Source organism: Choloepus didactylus, chromosome 4 (genome assembly GCF_015220235.1).
Source record: "Choloepus didactylus isolate mChoDid1 chromosome 4, mChoDid1.pri, whole genome shotgun sequence".
NCBI lineage: Eukaryota > Metazoa > Chordata > Mammalia > Pilosa > Megalonychidae > Choloepus > Choloepus didactylus.
Window position 1 is genome coordinate 105,143,417 of NC_051310.1, and position 26,873 is coordinate 105,170,289.

Genomic DNA, 26,873 nt, shown 5'->3' on the forward strand with positions numbered 1-26,873 from the left:
TGAGTGATTATAAATGGCACTGTATTTTTAATTTCAATGTTCACATGTTTACTGCTAGTACATAAAGATTACAATTATTTTGTATGTCTATCTTGTATCCTGTGAACTTGCTGAACTTATATGTTCTATAAGTTTTCTAGTAGATCCTTGGGATTTTCTACATAAACAATCATATCATCTACAAACAGGGGCAGTTTGATTTCTTCCTTTCAAATCTGTGTGCCTCTTCTTTTTTCTTTCCTTACTGTACTGGTTAGAACTTCGAGCACTATGTTGAATAAGAGTGGTGAGAGAAGACATCCTTTCCTTGTTCTTGATCTTACTGTGCTCTCAAGTTTATTTTTTGAGGGTTTTCATCATGATTGGGTTTTGAATTTTGCAAAATGCCTTTTCTCCATTGACTGATATCATGCGGTTGGTTGGTTGTAAAAATTAAAATAAGAAACACCCTCCCTGGCCTCCTCTCCCCATCCCTCTGTTAATATGGTGGATTACAATGATTGATTTTGGAATACTAAACCATCCTTGCATCCCTGGAACACATACCACACTTGGTTATGGTGTATAATTCTTTTTACACATGGCTGAATTCTATTCGCTAATATTTTGTTAAGGATTTTTGTGTCAATATTCATGAGGAATATTGGTCTATAGTTTTCTTTTATTGTACTTTGTCTGGTTTTGGTACCAGGCAATAACTACATTCATAATTGGGAAGGATTATTTCCTCTTCTATTTTCTGGAAAGATTATGTAAAATTGGTATTAATTCATCTTGAAATGTTTGGTAGAATTCTGCAGTGAAACCATCTAGGCCTGAAGATTTCTTTTTTTGGGAGCCATTAGTTACAAATTCAATTTCCTTAATAGTTATAGGGCTATACAAATTACTTCATATATAGTTAGATGTGGTGGTTTGTGTTTTATGAAGTGGTCCATTCAAATAGGCTGTCAAATTTATGTGTGTATAGTTGTTCACAGTATCACTTTATCCCTTTGATGTCTGCTGGTCTGTAGTGATATCTTGTTTAGTTCTTGATATTGATAACTTGTGTTGCCTCTCGTTTTTAACTTGTAAGTCTTGCTAAAGGTCCTGTCAATTTGTTTCATCTTTTTTTAAAGAAAGAAGCCTACTTAATACGACATTTAATATAGCCTTTTCTGCTTTCTTTTGATTAATTTTGCATGACATATCTTTTTCCATCCTTTTACTTCTAACCTACTTATTTCATTATATTTCAAGTGAGCTCCTTGTGGATGGCACACCACTGGATCATTTTTTTAAATCCACTTTGCCAATCTATCTTTTAAATGGTTTATTTATATGCTTAATATTTATTCTATTGATATCTTTATTTTTTAAAGAAAAATCAGTATCTTTATTTTTCCTCAATATACATTTAGAAAATAGTCTGAGAAAAAGTTTCATGAAATAGACCAGAGGTCTATATACAAAGTCAAGAGTTCCAAACCAGTAAGAAGCGCATGGACGAAGCACTCATCCCCAAGAGCCACAGCAGCTAGAACTTTACCAACAGAGGTGAGGCAAGGTCTTTGATGATTTTTTAGTTCAGCTGAGGGATCGTGCTGATCGTCAGAAGTCTGCTGCTTGCATACTTATTCTTGATGGCTGTGAATTTTGTTTAAGTTTTTATTTACTCAACCTACACTTTTGGCCATGTGCTGCATGACCGCCAATACTTCATTCTCGGTAGCCTGTGTAATACTGCTACTTTAAGTTCCTTGGCCTAGAACCCTCTGAGACAAGCAGGAGACAGCTGCTGCTACCTTAGAAGGGTGATAATGCACCATGTCATATTCGATGAGAGTCAGCTCCATCAAATATTTGACTAAAGTGTGCTGTTCAAAATCAGCTTTCAATGCCCGTTTTAAGCAGTGTAGTGGCAAGTACAGTTCTTTCAAAATTAGAGTTTCCATTTCTTGGATGTGGGAACTGGGACAAGCATTGTCTGTGATATGAACAAAATCTTCTGTATTTGAAGAAAACATTTTCTTGTATTTGGAAGCAAAGAACAGAGCGGCAATCCCAACCAACTGAAGGTTCTTACAAGAGACTGGATCTGTGAAAAATGATCCATGATGGCAATGGGCATGTACAGAGTTTTCTGCAGAAGCCTAAACTTGGAATGGACTTGTACCAGCCATTTTATTTTTCTGTTTGTTCTGTTTTTTTCTCTTTTTCTCTTTTCCTGCCTTCCTATTGGTTACCTGAACTTCTTTAAAAATGTCATTCTGTCATGAAAATGTTCTAAATTTTATTATGATGATGGTTTTACAACTCTGTGAATATATTAAATGGGTCAATTGTACAATATCTCAATAAAGTGGGTATTAAAAATTGCATTTTGATAGATCTATAGTATTTTGGAGTGTAACTTTTTGTATAGCTGTTTTAGTGGTTGCTCTCGATATTACATTACATAACCATTTATAAATTCTCACAGTTTACTAATATCATCTTTTCCCCAGTTCAAGTGTAGATAACTTACCACCCTTTTTATTCTTTTACTCTCCCCATTCATAGAATAATTATTTCCTCTTCATATATTTAGAACCATATCAGTAATTGTTATAATTTTTGCCTCAACCATCAAACATAATTGAGAAAACTCAAAAGGAGAAGGAAAGCCTACTGTATTTACTAGTAATTTTGTGTATCATGTTCTTTTTTCCTTCCTGAAGTCCTTCTTTTATCATTTCCCTTCTGTTTAGAAAACTTCTTTTTGCATTTCCTTAGGGTAGATGAAGTAGAGTAAATGAAGACAAATTCTATTCATTTTCCTTCATCTGAAAATGTCTTGATTTCACCTTCATTCTAAAAGGATGTTTCTGCTAGAATACAATTGTTTTTTTATTCAGAAGTTGAAAAATACTATGCCACTTCCTTCTGCCCTCTAGTGGGAGAAGAAAAGAAATACATTGTAATTCAAATTGTTTCCTCTCTAATTATGGTGCTATTTTGTTCTTGTTGCTTTAGTATGTAGAAAATTGACTATACTGTAGCTTAGCGTCAATTTTTTTTGGCTTATCCTGTTCAGTTTGTTCAACTTCAAAGTTTTTAAAAATATAGTACATGTAAAAATACAAAAATATATACCAAAGTGTCTACAGTAAAAAATATGACATTTGGGGGATCTTCAGCCCTTATATCTTCAAATGCTTTTTCAGTCCCACCCTCCTTATCCTTTCCTTCCAGAATTCTGATGACACCAATGTTTTATCTTTCATTATACTCCCAACAGGTCCTTGAAGCTCTGTTCTATTTCTCTTTCTGTTCAATTTTCCCCCACTATATTTTCTGTTGTTCAGATTGTGTAATTCCTACTGTTCAATCTTTCTGTTTTTTGATTTCCTCCTTCTTCCCTCCAGTCTACTGGTAAAATCACATAATGAATTTTTTATTTTGATTATTGTATTTTCAGTTCTAAAATTTCCATTTGGTTCTTCTTTAAATTTATTTCTTGGCTGGGACTTTCTAATTTTTCATTTGTTTCAAGTATGTTCATAATTGCTTGTGAAGCATTCTTAGAGGACTGCTTACAATCTTTTGTCAGATATTTCTCACAATTCTGTCAACTTGATATTGGCTTCTATAGATTGTCTTTAATTGTCTTTTCTCATTCAAGTTGAGATTTTCCTGGTTCCTAGTATGATGACTGATTTTCTACTGAAAACTGGATATTTTGAGTATTATGTTATGAGACTCCACATTGCATTTAAACCTTCTGTTTTTGCTGGTGTTCTCTAACACTGCTCCAACAGAGGAAAAAGGGAGAGGGGTGGCACCTTTTTACTGCCAGGGTGGGGATGGAAGCCCACGTTCCCCACTCAGCTCCACTGACATCTGGTGAGAGGGTGCTCGTCATTACTCTTGGGCAGAGTTTGGAGTTCCATCCCCTTAGGCCTCCACTGATACCTCACTGGCTGGGAGGGGTAGGAATGCCGATTAGTGTTCCCCACAGGGCCTCAATGACACCATGAAAGGAGGAAGTGGCTCATTACTGCAAATGAAGAAAGTCCTAACTCTCCACTAGTCCTCCTCCAATACAACCCCAGTGGGAAGGGAGAAGGGTGCCTCATTACTGCCTGGGTGGAGTAGAAATCCAAGCTCTCCAAGTGTTCCCCATTGACATCACCAGGGAGGGGTCTCATTATCGCCTGGTGGGATAAAAGTTTTGGTTTCCTACTGAATCTTCTCTGACATCACCCTGCAGGGAGGTTGGGACACCACACTATACCCTGGAAGGGTGGGAGTCTAGGCTCCCACTTGGCCTCTTCTGGTGAGGATGAGGGTGGGGCCACAGATTCTTCTGTGGTTTATGACTAGAGTAGGAACGATAACTGTCTAACAATTTTCTGTCTTGCTAAGCTGCTCTATTCTTGATCCTCTGGCTAGAAAGAGCAGGTTTTGTTGAGGGTCAGCATTTCCAGGTTGCTGGCTCCTTCGGCTCTTAGTCTGGGATATATGAGGCAAAAACAAAATCCAGGCAAATTACCATCAAGGTATCTAGACAGTCTGCCTTCTTCTCTCCACCTTTCAGAGTCTTCTTATTTTTGTTTTATATACAATATCCAAGGATTTCGATTGTACTCAGTGGGAAGAACAGGGAAAAAATCCATTCTATCTTCCCAAAAGTGAAAGTCCTCAACTTAAGTTTTTAGATAACCTATCTTTTCTACTACTGAGAATTACAACATCAATAATTTTTATAACCTGTTCTTTGCAGCTACGTTCTGGTCTATCATTCCACTGAAAGATAACATTATTTAATAATTATATCAAATCTTACTGTCAGTCATCTTGCATATTAGCATTTGTACTTTCCGTACTGTCCTCATTTAAAATAGAACTAATCAATGAAAGTAAGCCATTTCCCTGCTTTCAATAGTTACATCGGGGTTGGATCTGAACAAATTTGATCAAAACATATGTCAAAGAATATATCAATCCTTAGCCATTTGTAAAAGCCATGTAATGTTTTAAATTCATTTTTAAACAGACCTTAAGATTAGTAATAGAGAAGAATGTCTAATTATTTAAGAGTTTCACTAGACACAGCCTGAGCATTATGCGGATTTCTGGCCACTTTCTTTTCAGTTTCTAAATCTCTAATTTGGAGTTTAAATAATTTATACACTAAGGCCCACTTATATATTTATATAGGACACTGGCAAAAACAAAGATATTTGAGTAATTACCCACATCTAAACTAAAGCATTCTCATGTTCTGTTTACCTTACATTTTCCTATAATATATCCAGTCACTCAACAAAAATTTATTGATCATCCTGACCATTATGTACCAAGCACTGTGCAAGGGTGTGGAAAGACCAGTGTGAACAAGACCAGCGCTGTCCTACTCATATATTCTTCTAAAGCTTTCTAAGACAGTGATATGCCAAAGCAGCACTTCTCAAACTTCTCGCCACGTAGCCCAAGTATTCAGGAGCCCAGAGGACTAGGCAAAAAAAAAAATCTATTTAATTCTCAAGAGTCTTCTGATTTATCCTTAAAATTCAGGGGAATATTACTAACCATGATATATCCACATTTGCTTCAAAATTCAAAACACTTCCCCTCTCCAAAAAAATCTCTGAATAAAATGGATATTCCAGGAAGATATATAGCATTTATATCACAATTTGTGTACCTCTGATCCATCCAGAAGCCAGTCTGAGAATCACTTCACTAAGAAAACAGTTTTCTGAGTACTCTATAGAATACTGCAATAGACTGCTCCCTCTCTTGGAATCCCTGCCTGAATTTTTTTCATAGCACTTATTATAAACTGACTTTTCCTCACTAGAATGTAAACTCCATAAAAGCAAGAACTCTATTTGGTTCGCTTCCCAATACCGAGTGCCTAGACCACTGTCTAACAGACAGCTTTTAATAAATATTTGTAATTGTTGAATAAACAAATGAGAATCATAGAAATCCTTACTTATGTTTCTTATAAAAGAAATCATTAATTCCTATATCTGTTATATTTCTTCAGAAAGTCCTTCTATGATGATAAGATATAAAAGTTTTAAAATAACCTATTTCTGCTTTTCAACTCCTGATAATGATTTTATTCTAACAGACAACCAATTAAAATTTCTGTTCTTAAGAGCTTGAAATTTACATTCCCTATTTCAAGGTTCCCTGTCTTTCAGTTAGCAAAAGTAAAACAAAATCCCTTTAAGACTTACAAATTCTTTGCTTAATCTTTAACTGGAAGGAGGAATGGAAAGGAAAGAAAGAAAGAAAATATAGGCCGAAGTTGCTGGTGAATGGATCAGTGCCGAGAAAGAATCAGGTAATATTGGGGAATGATACCAACAGTTTTGCTAAGAAACACTGACTGCATTTCATCATTCCCACTGATCCTGAAGGTTGATCATCCAGCTAACTAGATAGATACCCCCTTTCCATGTTGCAGCTGCTGTGCTATTCAAATTAAGAGTGTCTGGTCACTCTTGATGACCCATTTGGGAAACTCTAAGCCAGCTCTGTTCAATTCAATTGCCACTGGTCACATGTGGCTACTGAACACTTGAAATGTGGCTAGTATGACTGAAGAACTGAATTTTTAATTTTATTTAATTTTAATTAATTTAGATTTTAAAACTGAAGCAGTGAAAATATTTTTCCACTGAACACAAACTATGGTTTTGGTAGAACTACATTTCACTTGAACCACGGTATCACATAAAATATTATTGTTGTATTATAATACATGTGTACTTTTTACTTCTTTAAATGCAGTTACCAGAAAATTTTAAATTACATGCGTGGTTTGCATTATATTTCTATTGGACCAGTAGTCCTCAACAGGGGGCAATTTTGCCCCCCAAGGGACATCTAAAAATATCTAGAGACATTTTTGGTTATGACAACTTGAAGGTGCTATTGGCATTTAGCAGGTAGAAGCCAGGGATGCTGCTAAACATCCTACAATGCACAAGACAACCCTCTAACAATAGAGAATTATGTGGCCCAAAATGTCAATAGTACTAAGATTGAAAAACTGTTCTAGATTCAGGTGTCAAATTACAAATCACTGATTTAATGCTGGACACGCAAAAAAAAAAATGCTTCACCACCATCCAAATTCTCCTATCAGAACACAATTAAGAAAAGTAGTCATTACCTAAAGAAATAATGAGTGGGATAGGAGGGACAATTGGATAGTTGGTGTTAAAAGAGAAGTATTTTGTGGAAGACGAAGAAATATGTGATCACAGCAGAAGGCTGGTAGCTTTTATAAGGCAAAACAAAAGGATAAGGAGCACTTTTTCTTCCATCGTTTGAGCAAAGTGAAAAACCACAATATAAGCATAAGCGTATTGAGTATTAAGTGAAAAGACTTAGATTAGTCTTTTTCTGTCACAATTTAAGGAAGGAGGTCCCGCAGCTGTATGCTAAGTATACTGCAGCTTCCAAAGGAACAAATGGAAATAATTATCTCCTAATATTTTGAAAGTACTTTTTTCTTTAAAAACCCTAATCAGATAGAGCATATAAACACATTTCAAAGATGACATATGAGCATTATAATGTGTTTAAGTAAAAATGAAGTAATCATTTTTTATTAATCAGTAGTCCCAAATAGGATTAGACCAAGTCTCAGGCCAAGGCTGAAAGGGCTTTTAGGCAGACATTTACCTTTCTGTGTCAAGTGCCTCCTCATTTTTCATCCATCTAATGGTTGGAGTAGGAAGTCCCACAGCAACACATGGCAATACTGCACTCTGACCAATGACTCTGACTAAGGAAGAAGGTTGTTTCAGAAATACCAAGTTTGCTGTGACTTCGGGATCTAAAAAAAAACGTTAAATAAAAGACAATGATTAAGAAAGCACTTTACCACTTTAATGGTGAGGAATGGCTAATTCCTATTCTATCTCTGAGGCTTTATATGACAAAGTACATATTAAGAAAAAATGACCCCAAGAAAATTCCACGTAAATTAGCAAACATTTCTTAAATACTTTCTATGTCCAAAGCATTGTGCTAGGTTCTTTGGGAGTCTTAAAGATATGTGTTACAGCTCCTGCCTTCAGGATGTTTATTAGGCAATTGAAGAAGATTTGACATGAATTCCCATCACATTAAAAGACAGGATAAAGGAAATGCCACATGAGTGGTACAAATTGGGGACAGAATAAGCAAGCTCAGGACCCTTAGTAGTATCCTCCCCACTCACAAGGATGTCAGAGGTTTCCTTTCCTTCCCTACATCCGTATGTTACTACCGAAAATCTTTCTGACTAAGCTTACTTAATCTGCCAAACCTTTGATTATCTAATAGAGCAAACATCTAGCTATCATTACCTTTGTGTATTTCTTATATAGACATTAGAATTATTGTGCTTAACTTTACAGGGTTGTCCTCTTGTGGACATATGAAACAGTCATATTCTTGTGGTAGAGATACTGGGGTGATATTTCCAATGCTAAGTTTTGAGGAAAAGAATAAAAATTTCCAGGCAGAGAGAGATGATGACTCCTATCCCCAAACTCCCAAGAAAAAATGTTCTATAAACATGGTAACAATCACGAGACCTGGCTTTAAACTTGTCTAACCAATCAATGACAGTCCTGCAGCCAAGGCAACAAGTAAACAGTGCTTAACAAATCAGTGATGACTGGCTTCAGAGCATACCTTTGAAAGCCAACCAATCAGTGACAGCCTCAGGCTTTAAAAGTCAAACAACTGGCAGCAGACACTTGCTTCTAAGGCTAACATTAACCCACTCCTGTCTACACAACCAACCATAAAACAAGCTTCTATAACTGACATCAACTCCACCCTTGCCTCTTAACCAACACAACACAAAACAAAGTATTCTCCAAAACTCTACAGAAGACCAGGAATTTGCTTTGCTCAAGATTATGCTTGACAAGCATAGCAATCACTAAGTAAAGGAAACATTCAGCACTATGTTTTTGTTTTAGATATTGAGTAATGGTCTCATATTTTGACACTATGAACTTTGTTTTCTTGGATCACATTTCGAGGATTTGCTTGAATGCTTCCCCAGGTGTAGAAAAGAAATATGACCTCTGCCATGTAAAAGCAGGTCAGGAAGTAGGTTGGAAGACATCGCTACATGACAACAGACCCCCTCCCCATACCCCAGCCCTGCCTTTTTAACTTTAAATTCTTAAGTTGAACAAATGACCTAGTAGCAGTCCAAAGAACCCATTAACTCTGATGGAATTGATTTAACAAATTAGTAACAAATATTTATTGGCTTCTATGTGTCAGGCACCATTCTTGGCAGCAGACAAAAGTCTCCCCTTGTGAAGCTTACATTCTAATAGGAGGAGAAAGACAACAAATAAAAGATATAGTATGCCAGATGGTGGTATGTTCTGCAGTAAAATGAAGGGGGAAGGAGAGAACAGTGGTGGTGGAAACAGAAGACTGTTATTTTAAACAAAGTGGTCAATGAAGGCTTCACTGATAAAGTGATATTTGAGCAGAGAGGCAAGAGAGCGAGTCAGGCAGACAGCTGAAGGAAAAGGACTCCAGGCAGAGGAAACAGCAAGTACAAAGGCCCTAAAGCAAATGTTTGGAGAACTCCAGAAACACAAGGTGGCCACAATCATAATGAACGGAAAGGAGTAGGAGATTTCAGGAGGGAACGGGAGGTTGTTAAGACTACACAAAGCATTCCAGGCCAAGAACTTCAACATTTATTCTGAGATAGTAAACCACAGGGGGGTTTTAAGCAGAGGATTAACATGATTTAATATACAGTTTAAAAGATCACTACGACCACTGAGCTGAGAATACACTAAGGCAGGATGACAAGGATGATGAAGACAAGAAAGAAGCTGCATTTTTTAAAATTAGTTCAGGGCTTATCAAGAGCACCCTCGAGAGTCGCTGCTCAAAATGTTAAGTTCCGCTTTGCCAAACTCGGCCAAAACAAGGATGGGATGGTCTAAGTATACTCATAAACATGGATTTGAAATAACAATATGGAAAGAATCAGGCACCTAGCAGTGGCAACAGAAGGTGAAAAGGTCACGAAAGAGCAAGAGGCTAGAAGGACTAAGATGAGCTACAAGGGAGGGAAGTTATGGGTGAACAGAGCTATGCAGTTGAGAAAAGGTATACAAAACATTATGAGGAAGTCATTAGGGGCAGAAAGAGTGAGAACACACACAAAGAGAAGGAAAGACTAAGAAGACCTGAGTTTATATTAACATGGAGGAACACCATAAAGATCCAAGAACTCTCTCTTGCCAGCTTCTCTAGTGTTGCTACATTAACAGTTACCACTCTAACCATCCCTTATATGAACAAGCTGAATGAGTCTTTGATCTTACAAGTAAAAGGATCTAACTATAAAAAGTACTCTATTGTGTGGAAGTAGCAGAATACAGGGGCTTGATAAAAGACACAAAATTTATGTTTCTTTAGCTAAGAGGAATGTAATTAGATATTGAACATACTTTATTGTTTGATAAATTTTAACTGGCCAATGCATTCACCAAAATCTAGATCCTTGTGGCATGTTTTCTTCTTTGTTCCCCTTTAAAAAAAGTGGAGTCCTTATGCTAACACTACCATGCACAACAAATATTAAGTGTTCAAAAAAAATTCTAACAGAACAATTTGTACCCATTAATAAATATAAAACTGTCAATACTAGTAATGAATTAATACCTGGAAGAACTTTCAATTCCACTTCATCACTATACTTTGGTGGCCCACCACTTTCGACTATGCAGCGATAAAGTCCCCCATCTCTTTCAGTCACATTGCTGATCACCAGGGTTCCACTTGGAAGTTTGATAACTCTGTCATCGAGAAGAAGGGGCTGTCTGTTCTGTTCCCATCTCACAAATGGAACCAAATCTGCATTCACTTCACAATTCAGAACTGCACTATTCCCAGCATAAACAGAGGAAGGTTCTGGTTGGCTGACAAATCTTGGAAGACCTAGGCAATAAAGGAAAAGAAGAAATAAAACACAGTTAACCATTACTTAAAAACATAGTCATAGGTGCAAGGAGCAAGTCAGCCTGTGTGGCCACAATGCATGTGCAGCCAGGCAGAACTTCAGGCCCATGTGGTCAGGAGACTGGCTACTGAACAAAGTAGTAAATGTATTAAGGATAACTGGAGTCAAATTTCTCACGGATGGAGAAGCAAGGTACAAATATAAGAAGGGAGAAGAATACAATAAATCCTGTGGTACTGGACTAGACTGGAAATGTAAACTGATTTCATGTAATTATAGATACAGAAATATCTATAATTGTAAATGTACATGTATATACATTTCATATACATTAATTATATACACATTAATTAATACATTTACATAAATTTCTTATCTTTTACCCACTAAAAGGGACAAGATTCAACATCATCCAGTAGCAATGAGTATATACAGTGACCAGATCTTGATTTCTAAGTACCATTCTCCATTAGAAGGAACCATGGCTCCTTGGAGAAACTGCTGGTTCTAGGTAGCAAAAGTACAAGATAAACCTGGAACATCTTGTGACAGAAATTAAGGAAGTGTCCAAAGAACAACAAGGACATGTCAAAAGGACACATAAGTCTGTTTAAAGAGACTTTACTCTGGCTAAACATGAGATAATGATTATAATGCACTCTAAACCACTGAATAAAATAGGAATCTGTGAGTCCATGCTATTATAAACAAACAAGCAAGCTGAGAAGAAGGAAAAGCTCTACTTTACAGAAATGGCAGAAAAATCATCATTTAGTAACCATTGTGGTAATAATGGATTCAGGCATGAATCATCAATGGATGCTAAAACTAGTAGCTGAAAATCTGATGAGGAATGGGATATTTATAGAGTATCAAAATATCTTTTCTCAAAATATCTTTTCCCAAAATACATATACTACTTAAAAGTATAAAATACTTATTGACTTTACAGTGGAGCAACATGGCATAAATCATCTTAACCAAGTAATAAAAGTTAGTATCACTAGTAATGAGACAAAACTTCACGTGCTTCTTGATATGATGCACCTGCACAGCATCACTTCTCTGTTATTCCTGCCAAAAAATGCAAAAGCTGCATCTTTTCATGGGGAAAATTTAAAAAGCCAAAATGAGAGACATTCTACAAAGTAACTCTTCAAACATATCAAGTTCATTAAGACAAAGAAAAACTCAGGTATTTCAGATCGAAAAGGTCTAAGGAGACACAACTAAACAAAACATATAATCCTAGACCAGAAAGAAAAGAGGAAAAGAAACTTCTGCTTTTGTTTTTTGCTATAAAGAATAAGAACATTAATGATATAATTATTGAAGTCTGAATTGTTCTATAGAATAGATGGCAACAGTTATTAATTTCTGGATTTTGAAGTACCTTGGTTATATAGGAGATGGTATTTGTTTTTAAGAAACAAACACTGAAGTATTTAGGTAGAGGGAATGGAGCAACACACCTGCAACTTACTCTTAATGCTTCAGAAAAAAAATATGGATGTGTGTGTATAGTAGAGGGGAAGGAAATAAGGCAAATGTGGTAAAATGTTAACAATTGGAGAATCTAGGTGAAGGGGTAGGAGATTTCTTAGTTCTATACTTACAACAATTCTGTAAGTTTGAAATTATCTCAAAATAAAAAGCTTTTAAAAATGTAGTCATCTATAGATGCCACAAAATACAGTGACTAAACAAAATGTAGTGACTAAATGCATTATTTCTAGAGCTGAATCTCAACTCTACCCTCTACCACTTCATGACCATGTGAAGTCAGCAAATTACTTAACTTCTCTCTCAGCCTCATTTCTCTACCAATAAAATAACAATAATTGTACCTATCTCATAGGGTTGTTAAAAAGATTAAAAATATAGCATGAATAATCCGTATACAGTATAGTGCCTGACACAAATACTCAACAAATACTAGGTGCTATTATAACTAGTATTTATAAATTTATGTTGAAAGCTCAGAATATAACAAAATATTTCTTTAAAGACTAACAAACATTAAATTATAAGAAACAATTCTAGATTTTCTAGTTTTATGACAATGAGTTGGTCCAAACGTAAATAAATAGCACACACTTTCCTGCTACAAATTTTTTCTTATTTTTTATTTCAAGGGAATTTTTGGAGCAAAGAAATAATGATCAAGCTATCCAAACATCTGCTTTTAAGAAACCAGCAAATTTAGAAGAAGGGAATTAACAAAGATACACACAGAAACTAATAAAGTAGGGGGGAAAGAATCAATAAATAAAACCAAGAACTGGTTCTATTTAAAAAAAAAAATAAGTTAAAAAAACTCTCCTCCTGAGAGCTCATGAAAATGAGTTATTTTAAAAAATATAAACCCACAACAACAAATGGAAAATCCAAAGGACAAGGGATTTCAAAGTTTCTGGATATGGAAAGCAGAGGGAGGAACTAGTAACTGACATATTGAGACTGAGAATGCTGTAGCTTCCTATGCTCCAAGAAGGAAGCCAGTTTGCCCTGCTGCCTCTGGAGAACTGCAGGTAAGAGAGCGAGAGTGAGAGGGGAGAGGGAGAGGAGTGAGAGATGGGTTGACAAGAAGACATCAAAATTGCCTGGATTTAGACTACCTCATACACCCAATCTTTGGACACAAATTGCTCATAGCCAGGCAGGAAAGCAAAGATTTCTGCTACGGAGAAATCAAACAGCACAGAGGAAAAAACCTTCATGTTTAAGTCTGTAATCTATCTACTTACTGTTGTTTCAATAATTTCCCTTCTTCCCTGAATTGGCCAGAATCAGTTTCTATTGCTTGCAACCAAAGAACCATATCTAATAGACTTTTGAATGGCAATTTAGTAGTTTAAAAAAAAAAAAAAATTGAGGTAAAATTTACATACCATAAAGTTTACAATATAAAGTATGCAGTTCAATGGTTTTTAGTGTATTCACAGAGTTGTACAAACATCACCACAATGTAATTTTAGAACACTTTTATCATCCCCAAAAGAAACCTTGTACCCATTAGGAGTCATTTCTCACTCCCCATGCCACCTCCTCTGCCTGGCTCTGAGCCCTGATCAACCCCTAATCTACTTTCTGTTTCACTGTAATTGCCTATTCCGGAAATTTCATATATAAGAGATTATAGAATATGTGGTCTTTTGTGACTGGCTTCTTTCACTGAGCACGTTTTCAAGGTTCACCTATGTTGTAACGTGTATTAGTACTTCATTCTTTTCTATTGCTGAATAATATTTCACTGTGTGGATATATCACATTTCGTTTACACATTTATCAATCGGTGAACATTTAGATTGTCTCTACTTTTTGGCTATTATGAATAATGCTGCTCTGCACATTTGTGTACAAATTTTTGTGTGAGCTTATCTGTTAACTTCTCTTGGGTAGATATCTAGCAGAGAAACTGCTAGTTCATATGATAACTCTATAATTAATATCTCGAGGAACTGCCAAACTAGTATCTTCTTAAGTTACCTGCCCCCCAAAATATATTCCAAGATTTAGCAATCCCCATTTTCAGTACTCTATTCTACAGAAATAAATATATATAGTGGTACCTCAGTTACTCGTCATTAATTGGTTCCGGGAGGCATGATGGGTACCAAAAATGATGAGTACTAAGCAAATTTTTCCCTTAAGGAATAATGTAAATAAATTTAATGTGTTCCCAAACCAAGACACATTTGTAAGGCAATATGTAAAAGATATGGTTGTATTTCATTATTTTACATGATAAATAAACCAATGAATTAACAGATAACTTGGATTAAATAAAATAAAAGCTTCACTTTATCTGCACTGAGAAGAGCCCATGGACTAATGGGATGGTGGGAGGAGAGTGGGGAGGAGGAGAGGTTTCAGGGAGTGTTGCTTGGAAGGAGAGTCCCCCTCCAGTAGAACATTGGGCACTTGCACTTCAGGTGTTCTTTCTCTTTTCTGCCTTTTTTCAACTTGCACCACAGGCTCTGACACACTGTCACCTTCATGAAAAACTTACCCAGTGAGGACTGCTTCTGTCTTCTCTTTAGAATTCCTCAAAAATGTGAAATTGTTTGGTCACTCAATAAATTCACATTTCCGCTTGTCAGAGCTTTGTTGGATGGTACTTCTCCACAAAGTTTTGAACTTCTGCCCATTTTGCACACATTTCTTTTATCAAGGAACTGGGGACTTCCTCCCTTATCTCCTCCTCACCTGAAGAAATCTCTCCAGCAACCTCTTGTTGCTGCTCCTTCTGTGGTTCCTGCAGCTCCTCAGTGCTGAGCTCGTCACGATGTTCCTCCACTGACTCCTCAACATCAGCAGCATCAACCTCCAGACCCATGGATTGGCCCAAAGATACAATATCCTGCACAACTGTACCCTCTGTACCTGCAGGCTTAGGGTCAGCCTCAAACCCTTCAAAGTCTCTCTGAGTCACAGCTTCTGGCCACAAATTCTTTCATGCCGAATTCATCGTCCTATGTGACAATGAATATAGACTTCGTTCCAGGCCTTACCAATAAGGTTAAGGCAGTGCAGGATACTGAAATGCTCCTTCCAGAATTCTGTGAGGTCAACTGGGTGTCAGAGGTGATCTCAAAGCATCTCTGGAAAAGCGCCTTGGTGTACAACTTTTTGAAGTTTGACATGACCTGCTGGTCCATGCGCAGGATGAGAGTAGTAGTATTGGGGGACAGGAACCTTACGGTGACAAAGCTGAACTCCTTCAGTAAGTCATCCTCCAAGCCTGGAGGGTGAGCAGGCGCACTGTCCAAAAGAAGGAGAGCTTTCAGAGGCAAAACTTTCTCCAGCAAATATTTTTTCACTGAGGGACAAGACACTTCATTTATCCATTTGGTGAAAAACTGCCTCATGACCCAGGCTTTGCTGTTTGCCCTCCACATCACATGGAGTTAGGTTTTTATGACATTATGCTTCTTGAAAACTCGTGGGTTTTCACTGTCATAGACTAGAAGGGGCTTGAGTTTTAAGTCCCCACTAGCATTCACACACAATAGAGTAAGCCTGTCCTTCATTGGTTTGTGGCCTGGTAATGCCCTCTTCTTTTGTGATGTACATTCTACTCAGCATTTTTTACCAAAGAAGTTTGGTCTTATCACAGTTAAAAACTTGGTGGGGAATAAAACTCTCAACCTCTACACAGTCTTGAAATTCACTGATGAATTTATCAGCAGCCTTTTTGTTAGCACTCGCTGCCTCGCCATGCCTCATGAGACTTGGATGCAGGTCCTCTTTTTAAAATTATCAAATCAGCTATGGCTGGCCCTAAAAACTTCAACACTCTCACCACTCTGTCCCCTGGTTTGCTTTTCAAAATGCGGCATGCAACATTTTCGCTTTTTCACATCTCATGGCTTCCGATACACAGTCGCCCACTAAGTGCTTCTTGTTTACCCAAATTAATAACGGCTTTTCAACGTCCATTAGTGTTTGGGAACACTGCTTTGTTACTGCTTTAACTCCTTTTGCAACATCAGTTTTCTTTATCGCTTCTTTATTCTTAATGACGGTGGAGATCATTGTTCTACAAATACCGTATTGCCTAGCAAGATCAGTAATGCAAATACTACTCTCACATTTGCCTTTTTTTTTTTTTTTTGCTCAATGGTAGTGCAAAGTAATTTTCTTTTCTGCTCAGCGCTATCCCTGCTCATTTTCTTAGGACCCATGATGAGAAAAAAAGCGCAAAAATACACAAAATGATGACAGAAGCTAAGATAAGACCACAAGGGGATGTGCACAGGGCAAGAGCTACCACGTGACTAATGCGTGACCATTTGTTTGGGCTGGAAAGGGTAGCGAGTCACGAGGCAACTGACACCAACAAGTTTTAGCTTGCTTGTCAAGTACCAAACAAATGACGACTACCGGGACAAAATTTTTGTGTCAAAATGCATCAAGTACGAAATCTGATGAGTTTCAAAGCAGCTGAGTTCTAAAGTATGACTATAACCTTTATTCACAGGATATATGCAGAAGATGAAAGAGAAATGAACACATTCAGTATTGCCAGAGCTGAAAATGCAATAGATTATTCACCATAGCAGTACTTATAACATCAAAAATGCTTAATCTATCTAATTATTCATCAAAAAGGGAATCTTTAAATAAATCACAAAATATTCTATACTATGGATACCAAGCATCTATTAAAAATAACTATTAAAAATAACTTCTATTCATCCCTTGGCTTAGATACTATTTCTTCTGATACCCAGGCCAAGAGTGGGTTAAACAATCCCCTAGAGATAACTCTGCAGCCACTACAGAATTTGTCACCTTATATTGAAACTGCCTGTTTACTTGGCAGTTGGGTGAAAAAAAAATGCTTCTTGAGGGAAAACTAAGAAGGGAGGATGGACAAACATAGTGGAGGAGAAGAATGAGAGGAAAGGAGAAGGGAGAGGATTTACAGGCAGTGGGAAAGCAGAGGATGAAAGAGAACGGAACACATTCAGTAGCGCCAGAGCTGAAAACGTGGTGAGGATGGTGGCAGTGGTAGATAGCAGGGCAAAGACTGGACAGAATTTTGAGAAATGAGGCTGGAGAAGTGGGGACCAGCTCATGAAAAGGTTTAAAGAGGCTTGTAAAAGAGTTTAGAATATCAACTTGATGTGACTACAGAGCCAGTGAAGGGCAACCGCAATGTGGAAACTGGAGGAAAGCAAGAACGAGGTAGCAGACAGTGACAAGGCTGAGGAGTAATCCAGGTGAGGGATAGTGAGAAGCGGCCTCAGAGATGGAGAAAGTGGAGAAAACACAGAGGAACTAGGAGACATAATTCACTGGATTTGGTGGCTGAATGTGGGGGACGGCTGAGAAGGAGTCAAGAATGATATTTAAGATTACAAATGAGAACCAGAATCTGTCCTAAAAGACAATAGGGGCATCATTATGCCAATTTACTTACCAAATATATTGAAGAAAGTCTGTCAAAGAGATTATTAACAACAAAAACAAAACAAAAAGAAAGCAGAAAAAGAAAAAGAAAATCATCAAAAGCATCAATTTTCTCTTATATTTTACCATCCTCAATCTGTAACTATCACAGTGCCTTTCCACCACACCCAGATTCAACTTTTGAGTGTTTGGCCTCAAAGAGAAAAAAAGCCATTGTGCACTGCATGAATGAGAAAATACACCTTGGAGTGGGAATGAGGTGGGAGACTACTCTCCCAGTCAGGTTCCATTCTCACATGCTAGCATCTCACCAAGCTGAGTGTAAATACAGGACTAAAAGATAACACCATTTTTGTACAACGTGACTCTTATAACTATCAGAGCTGTACTGAAAGCAAATAGGATTGAAAGGGGCTGTTCAAAGGCATGTTTCCCACAGATCAGCACTACAAATAGGGGCTTGCGTGATACACCTCTAAGGTATGACACTAGCACAGAGAGTTGACAACAGAAGGGTACGTGCGAAAAATCAACATATTGCACACTAGGGACTATAATTAATAGGAATATCATACTAGTAATACACAAATACTAGGGACAAAAAATTAAGCGCTGCCAAGAGCTATGAGATGTTTTGAGTAATGAGAATTGTTTAAAATGAAGAGTGATGGGGATTGTACAACTAAGTGATGATAATGTGATATATGGATGGCTTATCATGGACATAACATGTTATGTGAACTTAGGAACACCCTACTTTGTAAGTCAAGCCTTCGATCTTGAGGCTTGCTCGGGTAAAACTTATGTTGTAAAGGGGAGGCTAAACCCACCTATAATTATGCCTAGGAATCACCTCCAGAGAACCTCTTTTGTTGTTCAAATGTGGACGTTCTCTCTCTAAGCCTAACTCGCAAATAAATTCATCACCCTCCCCCTGGCATGGTACAGGACCCCCCAGTTGAATGAGCCTTTCTGGCGACGTGGGACACAGATTCCGTGAATGAGCCTGACACTGGCATCAAGGGATTGAGAATGCCTTTTTGACCAAAAGGGGGAAAAGAAATGCAACAAAATGCTTTTCAGTGGCTAAGAGAATTCAAATAGAGTCTAGAGGCTGTCCTGGAGGTTACTCCTATGCAAGCGTCACCTAGATATGCCAAATGACCACAATATGATAAGCCCAAGTTAACAGTAGTCCCGAAAACCTTAAAGAATATCTGGATCCCTCTCTGAAACTCTATAAAGGTTTCACTCGCTAAATTCATTCTTCAGAAACTTAAAATTCTTCAGAGAACTAAGACCCAAACCCAGAGGCAACAGCCTCTTCAAGAACATCAACTACATGTGTCCCCTTTTCTCATAAAGTTGACATCTATTTTTAACATGAACTTAAGGTGGTCACTGCGGAAAAGTGATTAAACTAGAGGAAGGGGTAGCAACAGACAAGCTGGAATTTAACAAAGGATTATTAAAACTCAGTCTTTATATAATTTTCTTTTTCTTGGTTGCTGGGGAATTGGAATAGCTAGAAGGGAAGAATTAAAACAGTGGAACTGTAATACATACCATCCTTTGACATTTGTTCTGTAGCTACTTGTTGAATTGTAATTTGAAAGCTATCACCTTTTTGCGTGTATGTTGTATTTCACAATAAGGAAATAACTGAAACTATGGTACTATAACTAACAACTTTGGAAATTTCCTATATAACTACTTGTTAAAGTATACTTTGAAGGATATTACCTTTTTTGTATATATGCTATATTTCACAATAAGGAAAGAACTGAAACTGGAACCGTAACCCATGATATTCTTTGAAATTTTTTCTCTACTTGCTAAATTTCACTTGGAAGGTTATTACTTCTATGTATATGTTATATTCTACAATAAAAAATGTGATAAAAAAATAAATAAAAGATAATACCATTTTTGTACAACATGACTCTTAACAAAAACCAACTACTTTATTGGACACTCAACTAAAGAAAAATGCTGATCTGAAGAATGTCAGTGTCTACTACAAAACAAGCATGACTTCTTTAAGTACCAATTCTCTTCCTCTGCTAGAACCTTAATTTTTCTCACATTTTCAACCATTATTCAAATAAGAACACTCTGAAAGTGACTGAATGTTTCTCTCTTTACAAGTTATTTCTTTCCATCTTAATATATATATACTCTACAGATTTTTCACAACTGCAGTGATTCATCATGTCATTTCTTTGGTTAATACATAAAGCAACCAAGATTCTGGCTCTATTACAAGTTTTACAAAACCATACTAAATAAATAGCCTATGTTGGGTAGGATAAAAGTTAGCAAAGTGACTCAATTCTCCTTCACTACTTCCTCTGCCATTTTCAAATTAAAAGAAAAAAAAAAAGTACTGGCCCAGTACTTCTGATAGCAACTTTTAGTCATATAAATTATCACACAAGTGGAAAAGTTTTCAGTTTAATCCCTACAGAACTGAGCAAGCCCTAGCATAGTCCCCCGTACACACAGTATATGCTTTTATCGAGATTTACCATTTACAGAAATTTAAAAACAAATAAATTACTTAACAAAACTTACCTGCTACTGTGAGTTTGGCTGTTCTACTGACAATAGTTCCAAGACTCTCAACAGTGGCTACACACTGATAATAACCTTCATCAGGTTTATTGTGTTTAGAATGCACCACATTGCTAATAAATAAAGATCCATCTGGGAGTAGCTGCCGCCGATCATCTGACACCAAGTTTAAAAAAGTTCCATCTTTTTTCCATTCAATTTTTGGAGAAGGCTCAGAATATGCTGAACAGTTTAATATAACAGAAGAGCTTCGAATTGAGAGTGTATCTACTGGCTCCACCAAAAAATAAAATGGGGTGAATGTTCGAACACTGGCTCCTATAAAAATAGTAAAGAAAAAGAATAAAGTTAAGAAAAACTTTCTACCATTATTTCTGAAAGAAAATATAACATCTTCAAAATCATTCTTAAATGGTTATACTCATCAGGCATAATACAAAAATACTGTTATCTCACTATTAATGTCTAAAAAATAATATTTAAAGTTTACCAGGAAAGCAAAATTTGACCCTTTTAGAATAAGGACATTAGGAAAAAAAGACCCTTATAGCTGAACTAATCAAATCTTGTTAGATGATATAAATCTCTAGTAAAAGTTTATTTTGCTTTATTAGCTATTTGCATTTCTTTCACACATTCACCGTAAGTACACTTTGTCCATTTTCCTATGTATTATTCATCCTACGGTCTTAAAAGCAGTCTTTGGGCAAGACTATAATGTTTTGCAAATATTCTTTATTCCATTTTGGCTTTCCTTATGATTGTATCACAAGAAAATAGTAAATTTTAACTACATAAAATTAAATGTTATACTTCTAAAAGTCTTTGATATCCCAAGATCATAAAAAATTTTAGCCATGTCTTCTTCCAGTGTTTGTGTGGTTTCACAATTTTTACATCTATCCCCATCTAGAATATATATGGATATGAAGAGTATAGGAGGCAATCAGTTTAATTTTTCCAAGTCCCTCACCAGTTGTTTCAACAAAGGAAGAACAAAATTTAAAGGAAACATTTTCTATTAACCTTATATTTTCAGCCAAAGAAAGCTTTCCAATTTAAAGCTTTACCTTTTTTCCTCAAGAAAACTACTCACTAATTCCTTTTGGAACAAATCAAGTTGTAATCAGATTTCTTCACATGAACACTCATGGAAAATTTAGTCTGCTTTTCAAATAAATCTACACATCTCTTTATTTACAACTGGTTTACATTATAAGTTTAAGGATGGTATTAATTCTATATTATATAATGGATGACTACTTCTAAATAAATACAAAACACACTAGCAGAGGGAAAAAAAATAACAGTATTGCTTAAAAAGTTTTCCAATACTTTAAATGATAAGCAAATTCCAAACAGACCCATCAGTCTTTCCCAAACTCCACATGGGGGTGTTGGAAGAGTTTCAGGTCTCTGTTTCCATTGATGAACATGAAATTGACTTTTCATGTCTCAAAACTCTGGAAAATGAGCTCAGGAATTTTTTGGAAGTAACCCATAGTTAATTTACTTCTTCTCACTATAGAAACCTGATTATTGCATTAATTTACCGGAACTATAGTAAAATTAATCCAAACACAAAGTTCAGGGCAGTACAAAATAAAAGCTAAACTAAGAGAAATTACTTTTATATCCTTCCTGTATAATTATTTGTGCTGGTTTGAATCTGTTATATACCCCATTAAATGCCATATTTTTTAATGCAGTCTTGTGGGGACAGAACTATTGTGGGTGAGATCTTTTGATTAGACTGTTTCCATGGAGATGTGACCCAGCCCATTCAAGGTGGGTCTTAATTAGTTTACTGGAGTCCTTAAGAGAGCTCAGAGCTGACAAAGACCCAGATGCTTAGAGATGCAGACAGAAAGCCATTTGGAGATGTTGAGCTAAGAGATGAAGCACAGAGTTTGCCCCGCAGAAGTTAAGTGAGAACCCACAGACACTTAAAGAGAAAGCCCCTGGAATCAGAAGCTGAAAGCAATGCAATCCAGGAGCAAAGGACCAGCAGATGCCAGCCACATGCCTTCCCAGCTGACAGAGGTGTTTCAGAAGCCATCAGCCTTTCTTCAGTGAAGGTATCCTCTTGTTGATGCCTCAGTATGGATACTTTTATGGCCTTAGAACTGTAAACTGGTGAACTAATATGCCTCCATTGTAAAAGCCAATCCATTTCTAGCATTTTGCATTCCAGCAGCCTTAGCAAACCAGAATACTATTAGATCTTTATTATACCACCCAAATTTAAACAAATTGAGTACTTAAAAGATATAATAGATAGGCAGTCAAGTATGCAAATTAACAAAAACCTAAAATATTTAATTACATACATTAATCAACAAATAAATTTAAACATTAGAACAAAATTTTTGTCATTTGAAAAAATACAAAAAAATAATTACACCTATTGAAATGTTTTACAATTTAACATTCTGTCTTCCTTCTGATTTTATTTCATTATAAAGTTCATAGCCATATCAACCAAGTTGAACAAGAGTAATAAGTGCTCATAAATTAGGAAAAAATTATATTCATAGGATATTTTACAAATGCCTTTGAAAACCAAGGCACTTCATAATTTTACAAAAAAATATCCACTATTACTTAGAATATAGTGCTACTTAAATATTTACTTATATCATCTTTGTACTTTATTCCCTCAAGAAGAAGGCAGTGACCTTAGATATTCTCTCTTCACTTAAAACTCATCAGAAGCTTGCTACTACCTTTTGCAGAAAAACCTAAATAAACTCCTTAACTGGACTTTTGATGTCATCACGTCATCTGGTCCCTGCTTATATGCCAGCCTCCCCATACATCCCTTTTCCCAAACCCTCTCAGGCATGGTGGACTTCATTCAGTTTCTTTATAGCTCCTTTCCTCTTCACACAAGCTATTCCTACTGCACCCCCTCCCCCTTCTCCAGTTAATTCCTATTCCTCAAACTCAGCCTAAACATTACTTCCTCAGGAATGCTGTCTGTCCCTGATACCCAGACAAGATTACTTCACCCTATTATAGTCAAGAATGGAATACAGTATTCTACCTCCATAGCGCTTAAAATATTCTTAATCTTTAAATACTTGTAATAACTTGTTTATGAAAGAGGTTCCCAAACTTTATTGGTTCCTGGTACCCTTATTATCTCAGTAACTTTTTTCAGAGCCCCTAGGTCAAAGAATTAAATGCCTACCAGTTCTGTTTACGAAATAGTAGGTTCAAACAAATGAGTCTCTCCTAGCAAGTCAGTAGCATTTCAAAAAAATAATACACATATATTGAAAGAAAAAATTTAATTGCATTTTTAAATAACCACAATTAGTTATTATGAGAAGGGTGTGCCTATTGGGCACTGTACAATGTCTCAAACCTTGGAATCAGATTGGCTACTGCAGCCCTCATTTCCTGTTCCACACTGATTTTTCAAAGTAGTTGTTTTTTATCACAGCAACCACCAAAAGCCCAACTTCAAGAAGATATCATCGAAAGGAACATAGCACAATCAAATGCTGAAATTGTGAACTACCTTGAGCTTCTACAGAAGTTCACGTGGTATCCAACAGATGTCACTGTGTTTCCCTTAAAAATGTGAAATACTCCTGAGAGTTCACTGATGTGCCCAGGGCCTGGTTTGGGAACTTCAGGCTCCAGATCTTTCTACAGTGTTGTTGCTTACCACATTCCTAATGCCCACCTAGCAGAGTGGATGGTATCAATCTTCAGGTTACATAACCAGACCTCTAAAAGCTTCCACTGGTTACAGTATTAATGAGACCATAGGTTCATTCCAATACTGGCTAATTAAGGTCACTCTCTTTCATAAGACTCCATCACAAACAGAGATTTTGTAAATTTGGACAAGCTATTTCTCAAAATTACATGGAAAAGCAAAAGAAATCCAAGAACAACCGAGATAATTCTGAAAAACAAGGTAAAGGAACTCCACCCATCAGTTACCAGTATTTATAAAGCTACAATAATTAAGCTACTGTGGCCCTGGAGCAAGGACAGACAGAACCACATAACAAACTAGAGTGCTCAAAAACAGAGCAACATATATTTGGAAAATCAATATACAATAGAGATGGAATTTTAAATTAATTGGGAAAAGGATGAACTACTCAATAAATGTTACCAGGACAAATGATTTTCACTGTGGAACTAAAAAGAGACCCCTAGCCACAACACATAATAATCGGAAACACATGTGTTTCTACATAGCCGACACTGTCCTAAACACTGCCTACAAAAGAACCTCTCACCTAATCTTCACTACTATCTTATGAGTACTTATGTACTGTTATCATCCCCTGTTTTACAGGAGTAAACTGAGGCATAGAAATGTTAAATAACTTGTCCAAGGTCAAGTAGGTTTAACAGAACCAGTATCTATGATCTTTACCACCACACTGTAATGCCACTCATACATGTATAAAAATACATTCTAGACCTAGCTATAAAAAATATAAATAAAAATCTTAGAAGAAATTTTATAAAAATGCAGGGATAACCCTGGAGTTAGGCAACCTTTTAAAATCAAAGCTAGAAAAGAAAAAAAGATACGCTTCACTTCATTGACTTTAAAACACAAACACACAACTTTTCTTAAAGAAAAATACTGTAACATAGCAAAAGACAAACAATGGACTGGGGAAAAATATTTTCATACTATATAACAGGTAAAGAACTTAAAGGATTAAACCACTCAACAGAAAAACGGGCAAAATAAATGAACAGGAAATTTTCAGATGAGCAAATCTAAATGATCAGTAAGTGTATAAAACAATATTCAACGTTACTAGCAGTGAGAAAATGCAAATTAAAGTAACAACAACATAGGTCTTCTCACTTTTCAGATTGCCAAAGCATTTTGTTTTTGATAACAGCTATTGCTAATGGGGACTCAAAGAAAAAAGTATTCTCATACACTGCTAGTAAAAATATGAATGGTTACAGACATCCATCCGGCAACATCCACTAAAATTTAAAATATAACTACCCTGGGTGATGAATGAACAACTATATGATGCTAAAGTGAACAAATGATTGTACATTTTGGATGATTGCATTGTATGTGACTATATCTCAATAAAATGGAGTTTAAAAAATAATATATATAAAACTACCCTTCCATCTAACAATCCCACTTCTGGGAACATATCCCATAGAAATAAAAGCACCACACTACATTCCACACTATATGTATTATAACTACAACACTGTTTATAGGGGGAGAAAAAAAAAGCCCCTGAAAACAAATAAGCACAATAAGAAAACAGGTGCATAAACTGGTAACATCCATACCCTAGAACAGAAGTCAGCAGACTTTTTCTGTAAAAGGCCAAATAGTCAATATTGCTGTCACAGCTACTCAATTCTGCCCTTGTGGCATAAAAGAAACTATAAATACATGGGTAATGTTGTGTTCTAACAAAACTTACTTTACAAAAACAGGAAGTAGGATGGACTCAGTTTATCAACCACAATTTGATGACTCCCACCCTAGAATATTATCCAGCAAGAAATGAGTTAGTTATGCTTCAGTTAATCTGGAATGAGTTTTGTGAAAAATGAACAATGCAGACAAGTGTAAATAATATAATCTCATATATTTATGATAGTATGAACATTAAGAAAGGTAGCAAAATGCACACCAGGTTGTTACCACTACCACTGTTGAGAGAGGAAGGATGGACAGAGATTTTTTGGGGGGGAGTGGGGAGAGACAGGGATAAAAATCTCCAAGCATGCATATATGATTCATTCAAGTAGAATTCTATGTGTGTATATAAAATAGTTTCATGATAAAAATCAACTTGTGTGTATAATTCATTTATAAATAATACATTTATGTATGTGGTAAGCATGGATATATGTTCACACTTGTCTGTACACCTAAAGTTATACATTAAAAAAAAAAAAAGGTTACCAAAATGTTTAGGGATTGTCTCGGTGTAGTGGGACTTCAGTTGATTTGCAATTTTTTCTTTCACCTTTGGTACTGTCTGAATACTTCTTGTATAAATAATATTGTTTAAGCAGAAATAAAGTTATTTTCATTGGTAAATAAATGCATTTACAAATATATATGGTCTGCACTGAAGAGGGAAAAACCCCTTCTAGTATGAAAAACAGGAGAATATTTTGATAACTTAGGGGTAGGGAAGACATTCAGTAAACAATTATAAAATCCAGAGAAGCCACAAAAGAAAAGAATGACAGATGTGACCTGCCACAAATTAATTTCATATGGCAAAAATAAAGATAAAAGGCAAGTGATGGAAAGATGGCGGATTAGGAAAGACAGCGCAAAATTCTTCTCCACAAACAACATTAGATAAAAGACAGAAAGTGCTCCAGAACCACACCTCCAGGGTTTCACCAGCTGGGCAGGGAC

At 36.1% G+C, this 26,873-nt stretch overlaps 1 protein-coding gene across 8 annotated transcripts in view; it reads right to left on the minus strand.

The window, feature by feature from the left end:
• NEO1 (neogenin 1) overlaps nt 1-26,873 on the minus strand; it is a 276,268-nt gene that overhangs the window by 177,383 nt on the left and 72,012 nt on the right. For all 8 annotated transcript variants that reach the window (XM_037833488.1, XM_037833484.1, XM_037833483.1 and 5 more), the window contains exons 3-5: nt 20,477-20,794; nt 10,687-10,962; nt 7,672-7,825 (exon numbers count right to left, since the gene is read on the minus strand). In XM_037833488.1, coding sequence (XP_037689416.1) covers nt 7,672-7,825; nt 10,687-10,962; nt 20,477-20,794 — 748 coding nt within the window. The remainder of the gene's footprint in view (nt 1-7,671; nt 7,826-10,686; nt 10,963-20,476; nt 20,795-26,873) is intronic.